The sequence below is a fragment of the Ursus americanus genome, chromosome 8 (genome assembly GCF_024610735.1).
Source record: "Ursus americanus isolate L20-20 chromosome 8, mUrsAme1.1.p, whole genome shotgun sequence".
NCBI classification, from domain to species: domain Eukaryota; kingdom Metazoa; phylum Chordata; class Mammalia; order Carnivora; family Ursidae; genus Ursus; species Ursus americanus.
Window position 1 is genome coordinate 16,513,441 of NC_142134.1, and position 22,482 is coordinate 16,535,922.

Sequence of the window (22,482 nt, forward strand, 5' to 3'; positions counted from 1 at the left end):
TAAACTCAAGCAGTCTTTATTTCCAATTATGTCTTTTGTGACTTTTTATTCTAGTGTGAGAAATATTTACTTGCCTGGCTTCTCAAAATCATTGCCTCGTTGGAGTGTGGAGAGTTGTTCTCTCCAAACTCCAGCTCCAGAGAGCCCTGGGCTCCTCTCCACGGTCACCATGACCCATGTGCATCAACTTGTCAAAACTGAACCCTGAAGCATTCACATCTTAGTATTTTTGTGAACAAATACGTTTTCAACTGGGAAGAACAATATTGCAAAAATTAGAAGCAAAATAGTTTGTTTCTCCCAAACTTGTCTCCTTCTTCTGGGCTATCCACTCCCTCTCCTGCCTTTGCCAGCAGTCCTGCAGACAGAGTCCCAGGGACAACACAACAGTAGGCCTGAGTGAGAGAAAAATGTCACTCTACGGCACACACTCTAGAAGTTTAACTGAGAGGGTCACGGCCACACCATCTCCCTGCCTGAGCTGCCATGTGTCTGCTGGCGGATGGAGGAGAGGTCTGAGCGGACAGGAGGTGTTCCTGTGGCATAGTGTAGCAAGTGTTGTTTCTCAACCTCCAAATAGCGGGAAGAACTGTTCTCGAAACCACGTAACAGTTACAGAGACTCAGTCCAGAAGGTCAAGTCATTCATGGCAGGACTCATCAAATGTTTTTACCATTTCTCCCCTCTAAATTGCATTCTGCACAGGAGACCTGCATCTGTGGGACTGACCAGGCAGACAACAGGCCTTCCAAAATTCTCTTGTCAAGATACCTCACAAAGAAAACTGAGCAATGTCGGGGGAAGAATTTAAAGAGCAAATCAAAGGTTCCTGGTGATTCTACTGTATTTTATAAAACTATTTACATTTCTCTTTTTGGTCATGGCGAGGTCTATTGGCACAAACAGCACAGCCACAAAGTATTCTTTTGCTTTTAATAACTCATCTGATATATATTTATATATATATTTATATATCTGCTTATCTTCATTTCCTCAGCAAGAGGGGAAATAAAAATATTGATCTATAAAATAAGCTGATGATAACACAATGCCAAAAATAGCTTATGTTAAGTGCAAGGGGTGAAGCTTGAGAGCAAGCTAAATTGCAACAACATATTGATTTAACATTTTAAATACAAGACTTGCAATAAAATAATTCTTGAGATCTGCTCATTTTTAGTTTACTTTTTAAAAACTACTCTCTATACACATATCCAGTTGTAACACTTGACAGTAGCATCATGGGGCATGAAAGAACTTTGGTACACATTGCAGATGTGGATGGGTAATGTCTGTAAATGATACTCCTTCACCAGTTAGAGCATTGTACAGCAGGTGACCAGCCACCTGATCCCACAGAATGTTCCCACCAGAACCCCGGAAGCTTCCCAGGTGCATCGGACACAGCGGGAGGAAGCGGGCTCACTGGATCCATATTGTGTTTCCTCTCTCGGTTCTCCTGGGTTCCACTGTCAGCTCCCCAAAGGTGGAGAAAAACTGCTCCATTTCTTTCTGCAGCATGTCATTTCTTTTCTCAGCATCTTCTTTTGCTCGCTCGGCGTTTCGCATTTTGATTTCGATCATTGTGAACTTCTTCCTCTCTTGATCCAGTTCATCGTGGAGGCTCATCATTTCTGTTTCCAAAGTCAAGTTTCGCTGTTCTAAGCTAGATGGGGTGAGGGAAGGAATAAGAGATAAAGTGATTTTATTCACTTGAAATGTGACAGGGATACTAATATTTTCTGAACTCTGTCTCTGCAATGCTTAGGAAATAGTAATGGGCCCCTTCAAATCAGTGAAGCAAGGTCTAGTGATTTAAAAGATGTATTTTTATTCATTCATTCATTCATTCATTCAATTTGCTAGGATGATTTACTATCATTTTAACAAGAAGACCCCAAGACCTCGCTTGGAAGCACTTAGTTGTCGTTTGATTGTGAGTGAATGAATGCCAGCACAGAGAAGCCAGAGACTGATTATCAGGGAGCACAGAATGGCAGATGCAGGAGGCAACCCAAACCACAGGGCTTCCTGGAGTCAGTTCAGGTAAATGAAAAGTAAGGTAAAACTGGCTTTACTAAAAGAAAAGGGAAAGTGCGATAAAGCTGGAAGAGAAAGAGGACATCATATTTGCCTTCAATCAAAGCAAAAGTGATGATAGTGAAAATGTCACTGCTGGATAGCTCGAGCCTCTTATGCCAGGAAGTTGCTATCAAAATAAAAGTAGCATAGCAATATTTGTGTCAGGAAAAAAATAGATTTTTAGCAAAAAGCATTATGACAATTAAAGATGACCATTACTTAACGATAAAAGGACCAGTTCATCAGGGAGATTTAAACAATACTGAACTTTTATTCACCTAGGAGTCTAGCCTCAAATTATTCAATATAATATATAGCAAAATTATAAGGAGAAATTGATAAATCTATACTATTAGGAGATTTTTCTTTCTCAGAAATTATAGATCTATCTGATAGAAATTAGAAGAAATGTAAAACGTTTGAACAACTTGATTACCAGACTTGATCTATTAGTCATATATAGAATCCCAAACCAGTAAAAAGAGAATAGTTTTTACCAGGCCAAGTAACTGATATCATTTAGACAAATTTCTTCGACCACAATACAGTAAAGTTAGAAACTAATTTGGGGGGTAAAGAACATCAAACTCACATTTTTAAAATGTGAGTTTAAAAGCTAAACAACATATATCAGTGATTGATAACTAAACAAAGTAAACTATTATCTGTCTACCATCTATCTATATCGTCTCTCTATGACTTTGTCCAACTTCAATATTTATGGGATGGAGTTTAAAAGAAATTGAAAGAGAAATGTATGACTGCAAAGAGGAACAATCAAAAATTAACTAGAACAGTTAGCCTCCTCTATTTCTGTGGCTTGGGCCCGTGGCAGCATGTCTGCCCCACTTTGCTGTGGACCTCTCCCTCCGGCTGTCAGGCAGGTAAGAATGCTACAGGAAGAGGCCCATTGAGATGACATTCTACTGGGAAGTTCCATTATTTTCTCCCAGTCTCTGAAATGCTCCATAGATCACAGAACAGAAATAGGCGCCAAGTTCTCACAGATGAATGCGTACATCGGCAGCCATTCAGAATAGCTTTTTGTCTGTTCCTACAGGTTTAAAGTGCTATCTCTTGCTTCCCAGCGCTAAGTGCTAAGTTATCATCACGCACTGGCAGAAATGCAGAGTTCTGGTAGCCAGTGGTTCAAAAACTACATTCAAAAATGAGAGCTACCTTATAAGCTGATGGCATTTTTCTTCTTCCGTAAACCTGTCACTTGGCATTATACAGAAAAATTCAAACCAAGTTTCTGTTCAGCAAGATTTACAAGAACTACTTTCCAAGACAGTCATTTTTCAAGTTAATGTATAAGTAGTACTTTAACATATATTTACTTTACCAAAGCTCTTGACAATATGTATCTTTTGGCCTGGTAATTGACAAATGAGTGGGACACATATTAAAATACACTGAAGCCAACTTTATGTATAAAGAAGTAGCCATGTGGGGTGTGGAGGCCTGGCAGTTATTGAAGCAGGACAAAGACTGAGGTCCACTCCTATGAGGACCCCAGAACACCCCTGAAGCAGGAGGGCCACCAAGTCACACAGCCTGAAACTGGGGCAGAGACCACAGAGGGGCAGCTTCATGCTGAGCTGAGCCTTGAGTCTTCTCCCGCTTGAGCCTTAAGTGTCCTCTCGCCTACACTAAGCTGAAAGGAGAACAGAAAGACCATCGGGTTTCGAATGTCTGTAACCATGGTGAAAACGCGGGGGTGGGACATTCTGGTTTCTGGCCCAAGATTCCGTCTGTGAGCCCTGGGCTCCGTTCTCCATTCCCTCTCAAGTCCACGGAACAGGTGACAATCAGGACACTGGGCAAACACCCCTTATCCTGTCGCAGCTGCTTCCCTAGAGAAGCTGCCAAGCACACTTCTACCCTGGTCATCTTGTGAGAAGATGTAAACTGATATAAGTTAGGGTTTAGCATAATCGCTTCCTTATAAATCATAGTTTTTGCTCCTCGTTTAGCCTACAATTTCCCTTGTCCACACGAACACACTTCATGTCATCGCTTTTCTCAAAAACCTCCGTGGATTCCAATCTCAGAATAAAAGCCAGACTTATAATGAGTCCCAAGGTCCTAGGTCACCTGGCCCTGTTCCCTGTCTGCGCCCCGCCCATCCCGTCTCGTGGTGTTTCCACGTGCTCTTCCCCAGGCAACCACACGACTTCCTCTTTGACGGCCTGGAGGCCCTGCACCTGACCTTACACCTCGCCAATGCCTCTTGCCCCTCTTTGCTGCGTCAGCCTTCCACTGAGCGTCTGAGCCACTTCACCTCTTGATCTGTCTCTGCAGTGGAAGGGAAGCAGGTTCCATGAGGGCTGAGTTTTTGTCTATTTTATTCACTGCCGAACCCTCAAGGCCTGGTGCTGCGGGGGGCGGACAACGGACACTGTCTCAGCATCCAACGATTAAAAGATTGAAAAATAAAGATCTGTTTCTTTTGACTCTTTTTCTTCACCCTCATTTCATCCTCTTCCCACCAGTGAAAATAGGCTCCTTACTTTCCACTTATCCCAGCCCCTCTCTTTCCAGCCCTTAACACAACGCCACACATTTAATAACAGAAGACAGCATTCTTGAGTCCTATTCTGTGCCAGGCGCAAGGCTCAGTGATTTCTCACATGCTTTAAGGTAAAAACTACTCATATTTCAGTTTTTCACAGTAAGAACCCAAAAGCTCATAGAACAATTTCCCCAAGTCCCACAGCTCACAGGTGGGGAAGCCTGGACTCGAACTCGGGTCTCCGGCTCTGGAGCCGGCAGGCGTGACCTCCTGTGCCTGCAGGAGGAGGCGGCTGCAGCCTTTCCGGCAGCTGCGAGCTCCGGGTTTTCCTCACCTCTTTATCCTGGACTCATACTCTATCTTCTGTTTGGTCATCTCCTGCTTCAGGCTGGACACTAAACTGTGCAGCGCGCTGTGGCTGCTGGTGGTGTTGCCCACGAACGTCTCACTGTTGTCGCTGCTGCTGGTGGCACGACTACTTCGACCTCCCACACTCCTCCGGTCACTCTTGTTTTCATAGTCCCCAGGGTGGGAGAGGTCGTCCTGTGGGGGCCCGTCCAAAACAGGGTCCTCAAAATTAGCCCCGTAAAAGTCTTGCTCTGGGCAGGTGGTGGTGGAGGAGCGACAGGAGTTGGAATTCTCAGGGAGGGAGATTTCACAGGAGGACGTGGACCAGGTGGCGCTGTCGATACTCTGCTTGTCATCAAGGTTCATCATGGAGAACTGTTGATGGACGTTATCATAGGTGGAGAGCCGGTTGTGCTGGCCTGACTCTCCCGCTTGCTCTTTCTGCTTGTTATCCCTCAGGGTCACATAGCCATTGGGCAGCCAGCTCATGTTGCGTCCGTTCATGGGGTTCCCAAGCGTGTCGGGGTTCAAAATGCCCATTCGCACCGTTCCGTTCTGTACACTGTGGGTGCCCATTTTGGTACCAGACCCCTTCAGGGAAGAGGTCCTTCTGGCCTGTAAGCTCCCATTGGGAGTGGTTTGGGTTTTCTCCAGACCTTCTACATTACTGCTGCTGAAGGACCCGTTGGTGACTATCCCACTGCCCTTATTGAAGGCAGGATTCTTTTTGACCATGAGAGGGGGGCTCCTGGAGACATCCAGCTTGTGAACGCTGTTCCTTGGGCTGTTGGTTTTACTACCTGGTAGCGCTGTGGGGGACCCATTATCCATGCCGCTTCTCTGGGGAGACTCGGGCTTGTCCCAAGAGCACTGCCTACCAGGACTGTCCTTGGTATTGTTGTTCTCCTTGTTCTGTAGCTGACCCATGGTGGCTTTCTTCGGAATTTCATTGTTGTTGTTGCTCACTCCTTCTTGGGGTTTGCTTTGCAGTTCCCCGTCTTTGGGGAAGAGGCGATCATGTTTGCCAATCATCACTGACATCAACTGCTGGACCACCACGGTGCCTGGAATTGCATAGGAAACACAGCAGGATGAGTGGTTTATTTCCCACTTCGAAAGTGACTCTCAAAGAGCCACAATCACATGAACATTCAGCATGATTATCAGTAGTGTGAACTATATTCTTTTTTTTAAATAATTTTTATTTTGTTATATTATTCTTAATGACAATAATAGCAACAGAAGCATTTACCGTGTGCCACAAACTACACCAAGCACTTTACTTTGGTTAGTTTCGTTGGATTTTATTTTTTTATTTTAATTTTTTTCTTTTTAAAGATTTTTTTTTTAAAGATTTTATTTATTTGACAGAGATAGAGACAGCCAGCGAGAGAGGGAACACAAGCAGGGGGAGTGGGAGAGGAAGAAGCAGGCTCATAGCGGAGGAGCCTGATGTAGGGCTCGATCCCATAACGCCGGGATCACGCCCTGAGCCGAAGGCAGACGCTCAAGCACTGTGCCACCCAGGCACCCCGTCTTTTTAAAGATTTTATTTATTTATTTGACAGAGAGAGAGACAGCCAGTGAGAGAGGGAACACAAGCACGGGGAGTGGGAGAGGAAGAAGCAGGCTCCCAGCGGAGCAAGGAGCCCGATGTGGGGCTCGATCCCAGGACCCTGGGATCATGTTCTGAGCCGAAGGCAGACACTTAATGATGGAGGCACCCAGGTGCCCCAGTTTCATTGGATTTTAAAACAAATCTATGAATAGGTAGTTTTTATCTTTGTATTGTAAACGTTAAGTAACTTGACCAAGGTCACAAAGCTATAAAGGAGCAGAAACAGGGCTTGAAACCAGAGTTAGCTAGTTCCAAAGAATAGGCTTTTAATCATTATACACCATTTCCTGCAAGTTTGAGATTTAATTATGAGAAATCTTCCTTAGGAGGAGGTCAATGTGATCTCTCATCTGACAATTGCCTCAAACCACCAAGATATTTTAATGGCATTGCTTAGTGGAACCCTCTATGATTGCTGGTGGGTATATGGTCTGTCTTTCTAATGCAGCAAAGATAATGAAGTTCCATGTGAGTTTTGCTCACTATTCAAAAGTTTCAAGGCATTTTAAGTGACATCAGCCAGAACAGTCTATTAAGGATCTCCAAAAATCCTCTTCTCCATAAAAGCAGCTGACAAAAGTATTCTGAATCAATATTTGTAGGAATCTGAAAATGAATTAAAGGCCTGCTACAGTCTGGAGAATGCTTATTCAAGAAAAATGGTTGACTCAGTAATAGCAGCAGGCTCTGTGGTGTTTTAACTTTGTCCCCATCCTCTTCTCCCTAGCTTTGCAATAGCCTTGAAAACTAATATCCCACAGTAACAGTGGGAACTGGCAGCTTGGCAGCCCCTGCAACGGGCAGAACAGAGTTGGAATTCCACAGCTCCATTCCCAGAGTATTGTCATCGTTTGACCTGTTTGGTGGTTCTCTTAAAGACCCCCTTCACAATGCATATCTTTATTTGATCTGATTAGGAATTTGACCAGTGTGAAGAGCATTTTTCTCAGGGGCATTTGTCAAAAATAATGAGGGCTCTTTTGTGTAACATCATGGCCGCCGGAAGCAGTGGATAAGAGTTGGGACAAACAATAGGCTCATCACAAGCTTAAAAGGAAAATCTGAGGAATGCGATTTCCATGGGGGGTTTTGAAAAAAGCGTGGATCTATTCCTGGGAGTCTAGAAGACTACACACATGTTCAGGGTTATGTGCACGCCTATAGCTGTGTGCATGCTCAGGAAAGAACTGGAAAGTCCCTAGTTGCTGATCTTGAGGCTCTGCACAGGCAGAAACTGAAGGCTACTGCACAGCTGCGAACTACCTGGCTGCCTATCAAAGGTCTGCATACAGAGCACTTTGGTAAAAAAATGGGAAACTTATTGTCCTAGGCAAATTAAGGAAATCTTTTCCAATAATTAGTTGACAACCAAGCAAACCAAGCATAGACTTCAGTGGCCACATATGGCAAAGAACATAGACTTTATAGAATTAGTCCAGAAAAATCACTAAACAAACAACAACAAACCTGAGGAGGGGGAGGACCTGATATCCAAAGTTCGCACATTATTATATTATTAAAAATGTCCAGTTTTCAATGAAAATGTTGAGACATGCAAAGAGTAAAGATATTATGGCCCATACACAGGAAAAAAAGAAATTCTGAGGAAACCCAGTGTACTCATTAGACAAAGACTTTAAATCAGCTATTTTAAATGTTTTCTAATAACTAAAGGAAACCATGTCTACAGAGACCAGATGAAAGTGAGAATGATGTCTCAACAAATAGAAATTATCAATAAAGAGACAGAAAGTATAAAAATGAACCAAATAGATATTCTGGAGTTGAAAAGTATAGTAACTGACATGAAGAAAAAAAATATCAGGGCACCTGGGTGGCTCAGTCAGTTAAGGGACTGCCTTTGGCTCAAGTCATGAGCCTAGGGTCCTTGAATCTAGTCCCACATTGGGCTCCCCCTGCTCTGTGGGGAGCCTGTTTCTCCCTCCCCCTCTCCCTGCCATTCCCCTTGCTTGTGCTCGCTCTCTCTCTCTCTCTGTCAAATAAATGAATAAAATCTTAAAAAAAAAAAAATCAGTAAAGGGAATCAACAGCAGATATAAGCAAGCAGAAGAAAGAATAGTTATACCTGAAAATAGGTCAGTTGAGGTTATCCAGTCTGAGGAACATAAGGGAAAAAGAAGGAAGAAAAATAAACAGAGCAAACAGAGCCTCACAGACCTGTGGGACACCATAAAGTATACCAGCATGTGCCTAATGGTAGCCCCAGAAGGAGAGTCCCAAAGGAGAAAGAATATTTAAAGAAATAGTTGCTGAAAATGCCCTAATTTGATGAAAAACTTGATCTGTATAGTCACAAAAGATCAGCAAATTCCAAGCTAGGTAAATGCAAAAGGATCCAAACGTAGACCCATCATAGTCAAGCTGTCTTAAACCAAAAACAAAGAAAGAATCTTAAAAGTAGTAAGAGAGAAGCAACTCATGTATAAGGGGTCCTTAGTAAGATTCAAAGCTGATTTCTCATCATTTCTCATTGCCAGAAGGTAATGCAATAAGATATTCAAAATGTTGACTGCCAAGCAAGAATTCTATATCCAACAAACCTATGCTTCAAAGTGGAGGGAAAATAAAGACATCGCTAGATAAACAAAAACCGAGAGGGTCTGTAACTACCAAACCTGTTCTACAAGAAACAGCGAAGCATTAGGCAGGGCATTTTAAATGATGAAAAGACCTTTGAGAAAGAAAATAATTCTCTTACACAGATGAAAATACTATGGTTTCCATTTGATTCTCCTATCTTCCCTATGCACTGTAAAGTATGAATTAGAAATGAATACAAATCTCAGCAGAAATAACTCAGACAATAAAGGATAAAAAAGTTAATCCATTATTAAAAGCAGTAATTTATTTAGAAAAATCAATGGATTGATCAGGTTTTATGGCATATTAGCTGAAATCTCAAGTATATTCTCACATATTCCTCACTGCCTTCCAGGATGAGCTCCTAGCCCTTAAAACTGGCTGCCACCATTAACTAGGCTTCTCAACTAGTTTCCTAACTTGGAGCCCCTTCCCCCTCAAGAACCCAAGAAACTCCTTAAGTATTAATTTATTCATGTACCCATAGTAAAACAGTATAGGCTAATGAAAACATCAATCATCTTTGCTTTGGCTTGAACTATACTAATTTGATGTGTTAACTGCGTTTATATGATGTTACGAAAAGCTCCTAGGAATAGTCTCCAATAAATAGGCATAGCAAAACAATTTAAATTCTAGTTAGTAACTGTACTTTCTATATAAAATACTTAAATTGAGATTTGGGTGGGGGGGGAAATGATGACAAGGGCTTTGACAATGCAGATTTCTACCGGAAATAGCTACTAATTCGTAGCTCTCAGACAGTAGAGGCCTGATCTGGGGTGGGGCCACTCTTCAGCTTAAAGCAACATCTTGGCAAAATTTGACTCTGAATGTAATTCAAAATCAAATTTTGAATATGGAAAAAATGTGTTAAATCCATCTACATCCTACACACTTCTATGATAATTCAAAACTTACAATATATTTAGATCACGAATCTTCAATGTGCCAGGTCTGATGCTGGGTCAGTGTTGCTCAAACATTAATGTTTGTACAAATCACCTGGAGATTCTGTTAAAATGTAGGTATTGGGCGGGGCATGAGATTGTACATCTCTAACCAGCTCCCAGATGACACCAGCGGTAACAGAATAGTACCACTGGTATTACCTGGGGGCTTCGAAATTGCAGGACCCACTGCAGACCTTCCCAATCGGGGAACTTGCCTGTTAACAGTATCTCCAGATGATTCCTATTTATGTTAGAGTTTGAGAAACACTGTGTTAGGTGGAGATGTTTCACTTACATCTTTTAAATTAAGTATCTCAAAGGCTGTGAGATAGGACTTAAAATTTTTCACATGAGAAAACTGAGGTTCAGAGAGGTTAAGCTGTTAACTCAGGGACACAGAGATGATAAATGACCAAGGCGAAATTTCATATTTTGTCTTACTCCAGAGCATGCACTCGTCCTGTTATGTTTCAGTTGTTGGAATTTAAACTGTAGTAGTAACAAGTAAACTTGGGGTTGTTCTAAATAAGAAACTAAATAAAAGACATCTATTATTGAATCAGAGTTGTGGAAGAAAAAGGACTCAAAAAAATTAATGGTATTATATATCCATCTTTCCTTTTCTTTAGCTACCTCTGAATCTGTCATCCTGTTTTCAGTGCATGTAGGAGTGAATCCGATGAAAAGATTTTAGAGTTAAGATGGCTGTCAGCACTGTCGTTATGTACTGTTTGAAGACATGTGTACTTAGTCCTATTTTACTATTTGCTCATATGACAGGCACACTTTCAAATATTAGCAGTCTCTATTATATATGACTCTGTCTAGTACTTTGAGAAAATGGAGCTTTTTCCCATCACCGGAATATTAACATTTGAAGCATCACCGCTTCTCACCAAAGCCGTGAACTATGCGGGGCATTTAATTAATTGAAGAGCGACATTCTCAAGACCTCCATGATGAGTCTGTGAACAGTCATGACAAAGTTACCTGACATAATTATAGAGTGACTGTCAGGGCCCTAGCGATCTAGAAATCTCTCTTTCTACCATGGGAGGCTTTGCTTTCATCTAGTATCCAGAATAATAAATGGCAATAGTTCTTGCAGAGGGACTTTCTTTCCATTTTTCTATCTTTTTAGGACAGACTAGCTTAGTAATGATGAAGTATGTGCCACTATATACTCTTTTTTACTTTTTATTTCCTCCTTTCTGTCGTTCTCTTCCTTGGGCTTCTAATGAAAAACATGAAACCCAAATAATGAGGTCAGAGTGGTTATAGTCACCAGCCCATTCTGAAGGGTCCAAGCAGATTCAGGGATCCCACTGTGCTACATGGATCCTGAAATTCCCCCTCGCCCTTTATAACTTTTCAACTTTTATAAAGGTTGAATTTAAATACTACATTATAGGCACTTCTTCATAAGAATTGGATAAGAATTCAATTTTCCTTTAAAGGTACCTAGGTATTTTAAAATACACTTACATATATACAGATATATATGACAGCCTTCTATGAAATGTAGTTTCAATTTGTATTTTTGCAACGAATGACCTCGTACATGTGTCATTTTGTACATGTACAGATGTTTGTAAGTTATATCAGGAATTTTGACAAATGACAGTCCTGGAAACACCATCTAATCATGAAATAGTCAATTCCTTTGTGCCTATTTGTAGCCACTTCCCTACCCCCACATCCCAACCATGATAATCACTGACCTGCTTTCCAACACTATAGTTTTTCTTTTTCTAGAATTTCATATAAATGTAATTATACAGTATAAAGTCTTTCATGTCTCGGCATTATTCACTTAGCATAATACTTTTGACATTTATCCGTAGTGTTGGATGTATCAATAGTTCATTCTTTTTATTGATGAGTAGTATTCCATCTTATGAACGTACCAAAAATTGTTTATCTATTCACTGATTGATGGACAGCTGGTCTGTTTTCAGATTGGAGCTATTATGAAATAAAGTTGATATGAACATTTGACTAAAAGTTCTGGGTGAACATATATTTTCTCTATATGTGGGTTAACACTCAGCACACTGCTCTGTTGGGTCTTATGGCTAATAAATAATTAAGTTTATAAGAAGCTACCCAACCTTGCAAAATGGCTCTAACATTTTGTATTTCCACCAGCCAAACTTAATTATTTAAGTCTCAATTTTATACTTTGTAGAGGATGTATTGTGGTAGCTCATCAGAGCTTAAATTTGCATTTTCCTAATGATTAAAAATACTGAGCATCTTTCCATGTGTTATTTGCTATTTGTTTATCTTTGATGAAATGTCTAATTCAGATCTTTCACCCATTTTTTTTCATTGGGTTCACTGTCCTATTATTTGTATGACTTATTTATATACCTTTAAAACAAATTCTTTAATCGGATATTTGATTCACAATATATGCCCCATTTCCATGGCTGGCCTTTTTGTTCTCTTAAGGATATCTTTTGAAGAGCAAAAGTTTTAATTTTGATGAAATCAAGCTTATCAATTTTTCTTTATGGTTAGAGATTTTTGTGCCCTAGTAAGTCTTTGACTAGCTCAAAGCCATAAGGTTTTTTCTCCTATGTTTTCCTAAGTTTTATGCTTTTAGCTCTTATATTTAGGTCTATGATCCATTTCAAGTTAATTTCTGAGTGATGTGAAGTAAGGATAGAGGATTTTTTAAACAGATATGCAATTTTTCAAGTATCATTTATTGAAATGACTACCCCTTTCCCACTGAATTAGGCACATATGTCACAAACAAATGATGACATGTGTGAGTCTATTTCTGGACTCTTTGTTCTATTACATTGATTTATATGTCTATCTTTATACTGATACCACAATACCTTGATTATTTGCGGCATTATATTAAGTCTTAAATCAAGCAGTATATTTCAACTTTCTTTTTCCCTTTCAAATTGTTTTGGCTAGTCTAGATAATTTTTTTTTAAAGATTTTATTTATTTATTCAACAGAGATCGAGACAGCCAGCGAGAGAGGGAACACAATCAGGGGGAGTGGGAGAGGAAGAAGCAGGCTCATAGCGGAAGAGCCTGATGTGGGGCTCGATCCCAGAACGCCGGGATCACGCCCTGAGCCGAAGGCAGACGCTTAACCGCTGTGCCACCCAGGCGCCCCTAGTCTAGATAATTTTTATTTCCACGTAAGATTTACAATCAGATTGTCAGTTTCTACAAATAAAATTTTTTCTGTGACATTTTTGAGAATTATGTTGATACTACAGGTACACTTAGGAAAATTAATAGCTTATTGGTTTTAACTATTCTAATTGATGAACATAGTATATTTCCCCATTTACATAGTTTTCTTCATAAATGTTTGGTAGTTTTCAGGATATATGTATTGTGCATATTTTCTTAAATTTATCCTTAATTTTTGATATTTGTGTTGTTCTAAAATTATATTTTTATTTCAATTTCTAATTGTTCAATGTTAGCGTATAGAAATACAATGAGATGTACTGTATGGTGACTAACATAATATAATAAAAAATCATTATAAAAAAAAAGAAATACAATGAATTTTTATAAATTGACATTGTATCATATGACCTTGATAAGTTCACTTATTATAGATTTCCTTGCAGATTTCCTAGAATTTTCTACATAAATTATCATGTTGTCTGTGAATAAACAAAGTTTTACAACTTCCTAATTTGTATGCCTTTAATTCCTTCTTAATACTTTATCACACTGGCTGGGATTTCTAATACAGTCAAAGTGCCAGAACTAGGCAATCTTACCTTATGCCCAGTCTTAGGCGGGAAAGCATTCCATCTTTCACCATTAAGCATAATATTATAACTAAAGTTTTTATAGATGACCGTTGTTAGGTTAAGTTCCTTTTATTTCTAATTTGCTAACAGCCTTTATCATGAGTGGTGTTAGATTTTATAAAATACTTTTTTTGTATCCATGGGGAGGATTTTTTTTAAAAAAAATCTTTGTCTGCTAATATGGTGAATTACGCTGATTTTTAAATGGCTAACCAAGTTGATCTTCCTGGGATTAAAACCCACTGATGTTGGTTTATTATCCTTTTTATATGTTTTATATGTTCCTGAAGTCAGTAAGGCCAAGATCTTAAAGAATATCAAATAAAATAATAGTGAAGGTTAAATATGATGCCTAGGAAATCTATTTGTTTGATAAAACTATAAAGAAATGCAAGGAAGTGATTGATACAAATGTCTGCATAGTAAAATAGAGTTATAAGTAAGTGGGAGAGTAAGATGGAGCAAAAGGACACGGAGACGGACTTTTGGGATGCCTAAAAATGTGATACTTCTTGACCCGGGTGGTGATTTCTAGAGTAGTTATCTTACATAAATTCATTAAGATGTGTATACGTGTGTGTGTGTGTGTGTGTTACTGGTAGTTTTCATTACCACATGAATTCTGTTTTATAATAAAAAGAGTTTTTAGAAAACTATAGACTAAAGTACCTGTAAGCTTCTTATAGCTTCACATTTTATATCTTCTAATGTCTGCTAAACTCTTCCAAAAGAAATTAAGTTTTCTTATTGTCCCAAATCTGATGTTCAGTTGATATTGCCCTAAATATCTGACAAGGAAATGAAGCTGAGTTGATGCAGGCAAACACTTAAAAGCCTTCTTTCTGTCTCATAAGACATAGAGGAATGAAAATCTTAGAATTTTCAAGAAAGGAACAGTATCAGGAGTATATTTTGCTCTAAATAAGCTCAGAGTGAAACTAAAATGACTCGTTTTCTTTCTCCTTCCCTCTTCCTTATTAAATTCTTAAATGCTCAATTCGTCCAATTTTTAGAAAACAACGGGACTACTAATGGCCATTGGTAAGAAGGGTATCCAAGCAGTATGGCCTGCTGGAAACAAACAGAAGTGTAAGTTCATTGTGGAAAATAATTCGAGGCATTTTATAATCTAAAAAACGATTCACGTTTCAAATTATAGTTTAATAAGCAGTGTTATCTTACAGAAGACCATATTTTTCTACTTCTTGAAATCAGGCAAATAAAACCAAAATTAATAAAAATATATTCACTTAAAATAGTTACTTTTTGAATCTTCTGAAAATTGCATGGGGCTCAAAAGGTGAACTAGATTTTTCTAGTTCTTGCATAATACTTTACAGCTGATTTATTCTTGTAAGGCTACTAAGGAATCTTTTAGTCATTTGTTATGTTGAGTAACCTCAAAAAAATACCTGACTTCCAAAGAGAAGATTTTTGCACTTGAAGAACTTGGGTCAATAAATGAAGTTACCATGGAGTTACTTATTTCCCTAGTTTCCTCAGAAGAGAATAGGTTCAGACCAACCAAAAGACAGTTGATTGGGGCACCTGGCTGGCTCAGTCAGCGGAGCACGTGACTCTTGATCTTGGGGTTGTGAGTTTGAGCCCCATGTTTGGTATACAGACTATAAATAAATAAACTTCAGAAAAAAACAAAACAAACAAACAAAAGACAGTTGACTGTTCTTTTGATGATGATGTAAGCTAACCATTTACTTACCCTCCATGATGGTCAAAGGATCTTCTACTTTGGGGCGCAGGATATTAGGGCCAAAGACTGTGGCCAAGTTCTGCACACTCATTTTGTTGACTCCAGAATAGGACTGTACTTCATCCAAGAACCTGTTGGGTATAGAAACATGAACAAAACATGGGATCAAATTCGTCAGTAGAAGAAAATGGGTTATTGGGAAATTTATTAACTAGAATATGTTCAAATACAATTATGGAGACAAAATTATTTAGAAATTCAAACATCTCTCAGTCAAATGTGGGGAAAATATATTGCAAATGATTAAGGATCAGACTCGAGGGAATCATATCAAATATCATCTCTGGCCTGGCTTAGCTCGGTTCTCTCTGTAAATCACACGAACAGGTATATTTGGATAATGCTAATATGGACAAGATATTCAAGAATATGGATTTTCTTTCAATCCTTAAATAAAACATTCATTTTATATGTATACTCAATTTGAGAACTATAAATAAGATCGTTCTAGTACAATCCTTTATTTCAGAGAGGAGGAATCAACCCTCTTCGTTGAGTAATTTGTGAGCTTCAAATTTATAGTGTATTAAAAAATGAGATCAAACATGGTTTAAATTAAAACCTTGGCTCTGCTGATATGAAAAATTATAAGCACAACTTTCTTCAATTTGTTAGGTGCTGAAGAATAAGAGGCGTGAAATAGACTTTTCCCCAAATGATTTTACTAAGAGGGATTGTTTTTGTAGTCTTTCAGCTTTTTTTACTCCCCACCCTCTCTTCATTCCTAGATTTCATGGTTTATTAATTGTACTGATGAGACAAAGAGGAAGTGATGAAAAATAAAAAAGAAATTATTTTCCATTCGGTTTTATTTACTTATTTATTTTTTTATTTCAAATTTTTATTTAAATTCTAGTTAGTTACCATATAGGAGTAGGATTTAGTGATTCATTACTTAACACCCAGTGCTCATCACAGTACGTACCCTCCTTAATACCCATCACCCATTTAGCCCATCCCCCACCCACCTTTCCTCCATCAATCTTCAGTTTGTTCTCTATAGTTAAGAGTCTCTCTTATGGTGTGCTTCCCTCTCTCTTTCTCTCTCTCTTTTCTCCCCTTCCCCTATGTTCATATGTTTGGTTTCTTAAATTCTACATATGAGTGAAAACAAACGGTATTTGTCTTCCTCTGACTGACTGACTTTACTTAGCATAGATGAATGGATAAAGATGTGATACAGATGATAGATGGAAAGATAAAACAGAATATTACTCAGCCATCAAAAAGAATGAAATCTTGCCCTTGCAGCAACGTGAATGAAGCTAGAGCGTATTATGCTAAGCAAAATAAGAGAACTTATTATTATTTAAAATAATACATTTTAGGTGTCAGTCATTGCACTAACTTATTAAACTCTCAAAGCAACTCTGTGAGGTAAATACTATGATTATCTCCATTTTACAGATGAGACATATGAGGCACCACAGTGGTCAGGAATATTCTCCAAGGACAATATTCTCCAAAGAAGTAACAGGTGGCAGAGCTGAGTGTGAACCCGGATCGTCTACCTCTAGAGTCTGTGCTCTTGTCTACTCCCTTTTAACTTTGAAGAAAGGCGCCTGTTCCACATATTCATTACTGTTAGACAGGCTAAGTTATAGTAAAACAGAAGGGCAAAAACTCACACCAGCGTAATTTCTTGATAGCTGAAACTAAAAGTCTGCGTAATGTTTCAAGAGAAGTGAAGTTCTGTGGAGATAAAGATCTGCAATACGGTTCTCAAGGAAGAGCCTTTTCCCTTTTACTTAAAGAGGGTGTCCTCCTTTCTCATTCACCACAACAGCTTGAATTAGTTCAAAATCTTGGGATGGAACCCTGATGTGTTAATGAATCTATGTTATCAGTGATACTATTTCCTTCTTTTTTTAAATTATGAAACCTGGGGCACCTGGGTGGCTCGGTTGGGCGTCTGCCTTTGGCTCAGGTCTTGATCTTGGGGTACTGGGATCAAGCCCTATGTTGGGCTCCCAGCTCAGTGGGGAGTCTTCTTCTCCTTCTCCCTCTGCCCCTCCCCCCACACTAGTTCTCTCTCTCTCTCTCTCTCTCTCTCATATAAATAAATAAAATCTAAAAAAAAAAATTATGACACCTAAACTCATATTTGCTTCCTACCATCACCAGAAAAAGTTACATTAGGAGATTCTGGAATTCCTACTCAGTTACAGTTGACAGTGAGGTCCACAGTGTCTGGCATTAGTCTTAAACTGCATAGTTCCCAGTGTGCTGAATATTTATCTAATCATGACATAAAAAGTATATGCATATGATAATACTGTATTAAATTAAAAATTTGATTCATTTAAAAATAAACTGGGAGGTTTTCATTTAAGATACCTTACAGTGACTTGTAGTGTCAATCATCATCTCTTTATTTAAATTTAATGTTTCAATTTTTATTTCTTTTTAAGTTTTTATTTAAATTTCAGTTAGTTAGCATACAGTGTACCATTAGTTTCAGGTGTACCGTTTAATGATTCTGCACTTCCATACATCACCCAATGCTCATCATAGCACGTACACTCCTTTTTTTTAAAAAAAAATTTATCTGAGAGAGAGAGAGAAAGAGTGAGCACAATCAGGGGGAGAGGGGCAGAGGCAGAGGGAGAAACAGACTCCGTGCTGAGCAGGAAGCCCAATGTGGGACTTGATCCCAGAAACCTGGGATCATGACCTGAGCCGAAGGCAGACGCTTAATGACTGATCCACCCAGGTGTCCCAGCAAGTGCCCTCCTTAATCCCCATCACCTGACCCACCCATTCGCCCACCTGCTGTCCATCTGGTAAACCATCTGTTTGTTCTCTATAGTTAAGAGTCTGTTTCTTGGTTTGCCTCTGTCTTTTTTCCCCCATGATTGTTTTGTTTCTTAATTTCCACATATGAGTGAAATCATATGGTTTCTTAACCAGGGGCACAGACATGGTGCATCCCATCCCAGGCCAGAGGTAAATATGATCGTGAGTGAGAGCTTTACCAGGCACAATTACTGTCCTAACGGAATTGAATAATAATGTCTTTTCAATGAGTCTTGACGTAAGAGAGAAATAGAAAGAAAATAATATTTATTCAACTTAAAAATATAATTTAAGTGTTAAAACAACTGTGTGAAATATGTGTTTCCAATACTCTTTTACCTAGTAGGACACTTAGAGAGGACAAGAAAATTGCATACAGATACATAAGAAGTCAGTGATAGAAACTGGATGCCCATACAGGTCTTTCTCGTGCCAAGGTAGATGCTCCTTCCCTAAACTAAGATACACGGCACATGTACAAACAATTTTGATGGAAGTTCGAAGCAACACATCCTTAATATGTGAACATAAGAGAGACTCAGAAACAACAAATGACAAAATCGAGCAATTTTAGTGGTCAAAGAAACCTTTGAGATCATCTTGTCAAACCTCTTAATTTTACGGAGGTCAACACTAGAGGTCAGAGCAGTTCAGTGATTTTATTCATGGTCAAAAGTAAGTTAGTATCAGGCTAAATATCGTCTTGTTCTGCTTAGTTGTGTCTTCAGGACAATTCTTACCTGCAAATATACTTCAGGAGGTTGTAATTGACCACTGGCAAACTCTTCACCTGCTTTGCTAATTCCTTAACACCCTGAGTAAAAAGAAATAGAGAATACGTGTTATCTAAGTGTTGGCCTTGGAATTAAAGCAGATGAAAAATGGGTATACAATATTTTTCATTAGTTTCACATATCATCAGTGAAGAATCCTGTCCTGAAAACTTGCCACTATTACAGAGAGCATTTCACAAATATTTTCAAAGATCTGAAAAAGTATTTCAAATATTTCCATAAGTACTATTTGTGGAGAAACAGATGTTAAGTGAAGCCTTTTTAACATTTTTAATACTTGCTCACAGTTGACTAAAAAGGGAAGATAGCCTCATTTATAATAAGGTTATCTGGGGAAAAAAGTAGCCTTCATGTAGTGAGGATCTTTCCCATTTCTGGCATGCTCAAAACAGAGACAAACAACATTTACTGACAAATAAGTCTCTCAAGATGGGCCGTGTCTAGGATACACCGTTTGGGGTGGGATGGAGAATGAAAAGCCTACGCTTCACAGACATTTCACAAAGGGATTAATTGCTTGGGTTCTCCTCATTGTAGAACTTCTAAAATGTAAATGGTCCCAGAAAAGCTAATGGATAATGTAATCTAATTTGTTCTTCTTCCTGAAAAAGGCCAGATGGTAAATATCACAAGCGTTCTGGGACATATGGTCTCTGTCTCAACTACTCAACTCTCCTGTTGTGGTACAAAAGCAGCCACAGACAATATTACATAACAAAGTAAAACTTCAATAATAAAAATAGGCAGCAATTTCAACAACAATGCCAAGAAAATCCAGTGGAGGAAACAATAGTCTTTCCAACAAATGGCTCTGAGACAACTGGATATCCATATGCCACAGGATGAAGTTGGACCTTTCCTCATATCATAAACCACAATTAACTCAAAATGGATCAAAGACCTAAATATAAGAGCTAACATTACAAAAGTCTTAAAAGAAAATATAGGAATAAATTCTGGTGAGTTTGGTTAAAGACTTCTTAGGTATGAAATTAAAAGCACAAATGACAAAAGAAAAATAGATAAATTGGACTTCACTGCAACTAAAAACTTTCATGCTTTGAAGGATACCATCAAAAAACTGAAGAGACTTGGGGCGCCTTGGTGGCTCAGTCATTTGAGTGTCTGACTCTTCAATTTGGCTCAGGTTATGATCTCAGGGTCATGAGATGGAGTCTAGCATCTGGGTCTGTGCTCAACAGGGAGTCTGCTTGAAATTCTCTCTCTCCTTCTCTCTCTGCCCACCCCCTCTCTCAAATAAGTAAATAAACCTTAAAAAAAAAAACCTAAAGAGACAACCTATAGAATGGGAGAAATATTTGCAAATCAAATCATATATCTGATAAAAGACTTCCAATCTCAACTATAAAGAACTCTCACAACTCAATAATAAGACAAATAACCCAATGAAAAATGGGAAAATGATTTTTCCAAAGAAAATATGAGAAGAGCCAATAAGTACATGGACAAATGTTTAACATCATTAACCATCAGGGAAATGCAATTCAAGCTCAAGGAGATCTCACTTTATATACATTAGGATGGCTGTGATAGAAAAGAGAGATAACAACAAGTATCGGCACAAACGTGGAGACGCTGGAATCTGCACACATCGCTGGTGGGAATTTAAAATGACGGAGCCTCCTTAGAAAACATAGTTACATATGGCGCAGAAATTCTGCCTCCTGGGTGTTTACCCAGGAGAAATGCAGACGTATGTCCCTGCCAGACATGAATATTCACAGCAGCATTATTAATACTAGTCAAACAATGGGAACAATGCACATGTGCTACAACTGATGAATGGATAAATAAATACATACATATATACATACACACATACATACATAAATGGCATGAAATAATAACATATGTGGTCTAGTGTGGATGAACCTTGAAAACAGTGAAAGAAGCCAGTCACAGAAGACAATGTAGTGGATGATTCCATTTATACAAAATAGCCAAAATAGGCAAGTCTATAAATACAGAAAGAGATTCGCAGTTGCCAAGATCGGGGGAAGGTGGGGCCTGGGGAAGAGATATGGGGTTTGTTATAGGATGATAGAAATGTGGTAAATATTCTAAAATTAGATTTTGGTAGTGGCTGCACAACTTTTGAAAATACAGTTGATCCTTGAGCAATGTAGGGGTTAGGGGCGCCCATCCCCCCAACTCGAAAATCCATGAATAACTTTTGACTCCCCCAAAACTCAATTACTAATAACCTGTTGTGGACTGGAAACCTTACTGATGACATAAACACTTGATTAACAAATATTTTGTATGTTTTATGTATTATATGCTGAATTCTTACAATATAGTAAGCTAGAGGAAAGAAAATATTAAGAAAATCATAAGGAAGAGAAAATACATTTATAATACTGTACTGCAAAAAATCCATGTAAGGAGGACCCATGCAGTTCAAACCCCTGTTGTTTGAGGGTCAACTGTATACTAAAATGCACTGATTGTATACTTTAAATAGGTGATTAAACGGTTTATGAATTATATCTCAATAAAGCTGTTTTAATCCAGTCATCTGTTGAAGGGCATCTTGGCTCCTTCCACGATTTAGCTAAGGTGGACAATGCTGCAATGAACATTGGGGTGCATATGGCCCTTCTCCTCACTACGTCTGTATCTTTGGGGTAAATACCCAGTAGTGCAATGGCTGGGTCATAGGGTAGCTCAATTTTTAACTTTTTAAGGGACCTCCACACTGTTTTCCAGAGTGGCTGTACCAACTTGCAAGATGTGGTCCATATATACAATGGAATATTACTCAGCCATTAAAAAGAACGATTTCTCAACATTTGCTACAACATGGACGGGACTGGAGGAGGTAATGCTAAGTGAAATAAGTCAAGCAGAGAAAGACAATTACCATATGGTTTCACTCATTTATGGAGCATAAGAAGCAGGAAGATTGGTAGGAGAAGAAGGGGAAGAAGAAAGGGGGGGGTAAACAGAAGGGGGAATGAAGCATGAGAGACTATGGACTCTGGGAAACAATCTAGGGCTTCAGAGGGGAGGGGGGTGGGGGAATGGGATAGGCTGGTGATGGATATTAAGGAGGGCAGGTACTGCATGGTGCACTGGGTGTTATACGCAACTAATGATATCATGGAACATTACATCGAAAAGTAGGTATGTACTGTACGGTGACTAACATAATATAATAAAAAAATAATAAAAAATTTTAAAA

At 38.8% G+C, this 22,482-nt stretch overlaps 1 protein-coding gene across 8 annotated transcripts in view; it reads right to left on the reverse strand.

Moving 5' to 3' along the window:
• The window catches only part of ARHGAP24 (Rho GTPase activating protein 24), a 484,542-nt gene continuing 462,060 nt past the window's right edge, over nucleotides 1–22,482 (reverse strand). For all 8 annotated transcript variants that reach the window (XM_087864013.1, XM_045791049.2, XM_087864014.1 and 5 more), the window contains 4 exons: nucleotides 19,224–19,297; nucleotides 15,637–15,758; nucleotides 4,932–6,009; nucleotides 1–1,666 (listed from right to left, as the gene is read on the reverse strand). In XM_087864013.1, the coding sequence (XP_087720139.1) occupies nucleotides 1,423–1,666; nucleotides 4,932–6,009; nucleotides 15,637–15,758; nucleotides 19,224–19,297 (1,518 nt within the window). In that variant the 3' untranslated portion in view covers nucleotides 1–1,422. The remainder of the gene's footprint in view (nucleotides 1,667–4,931; nucleotides 6,010–15,636; nucleotides 15,759–19,223; nucleotides 19,298–22,482) is intronic.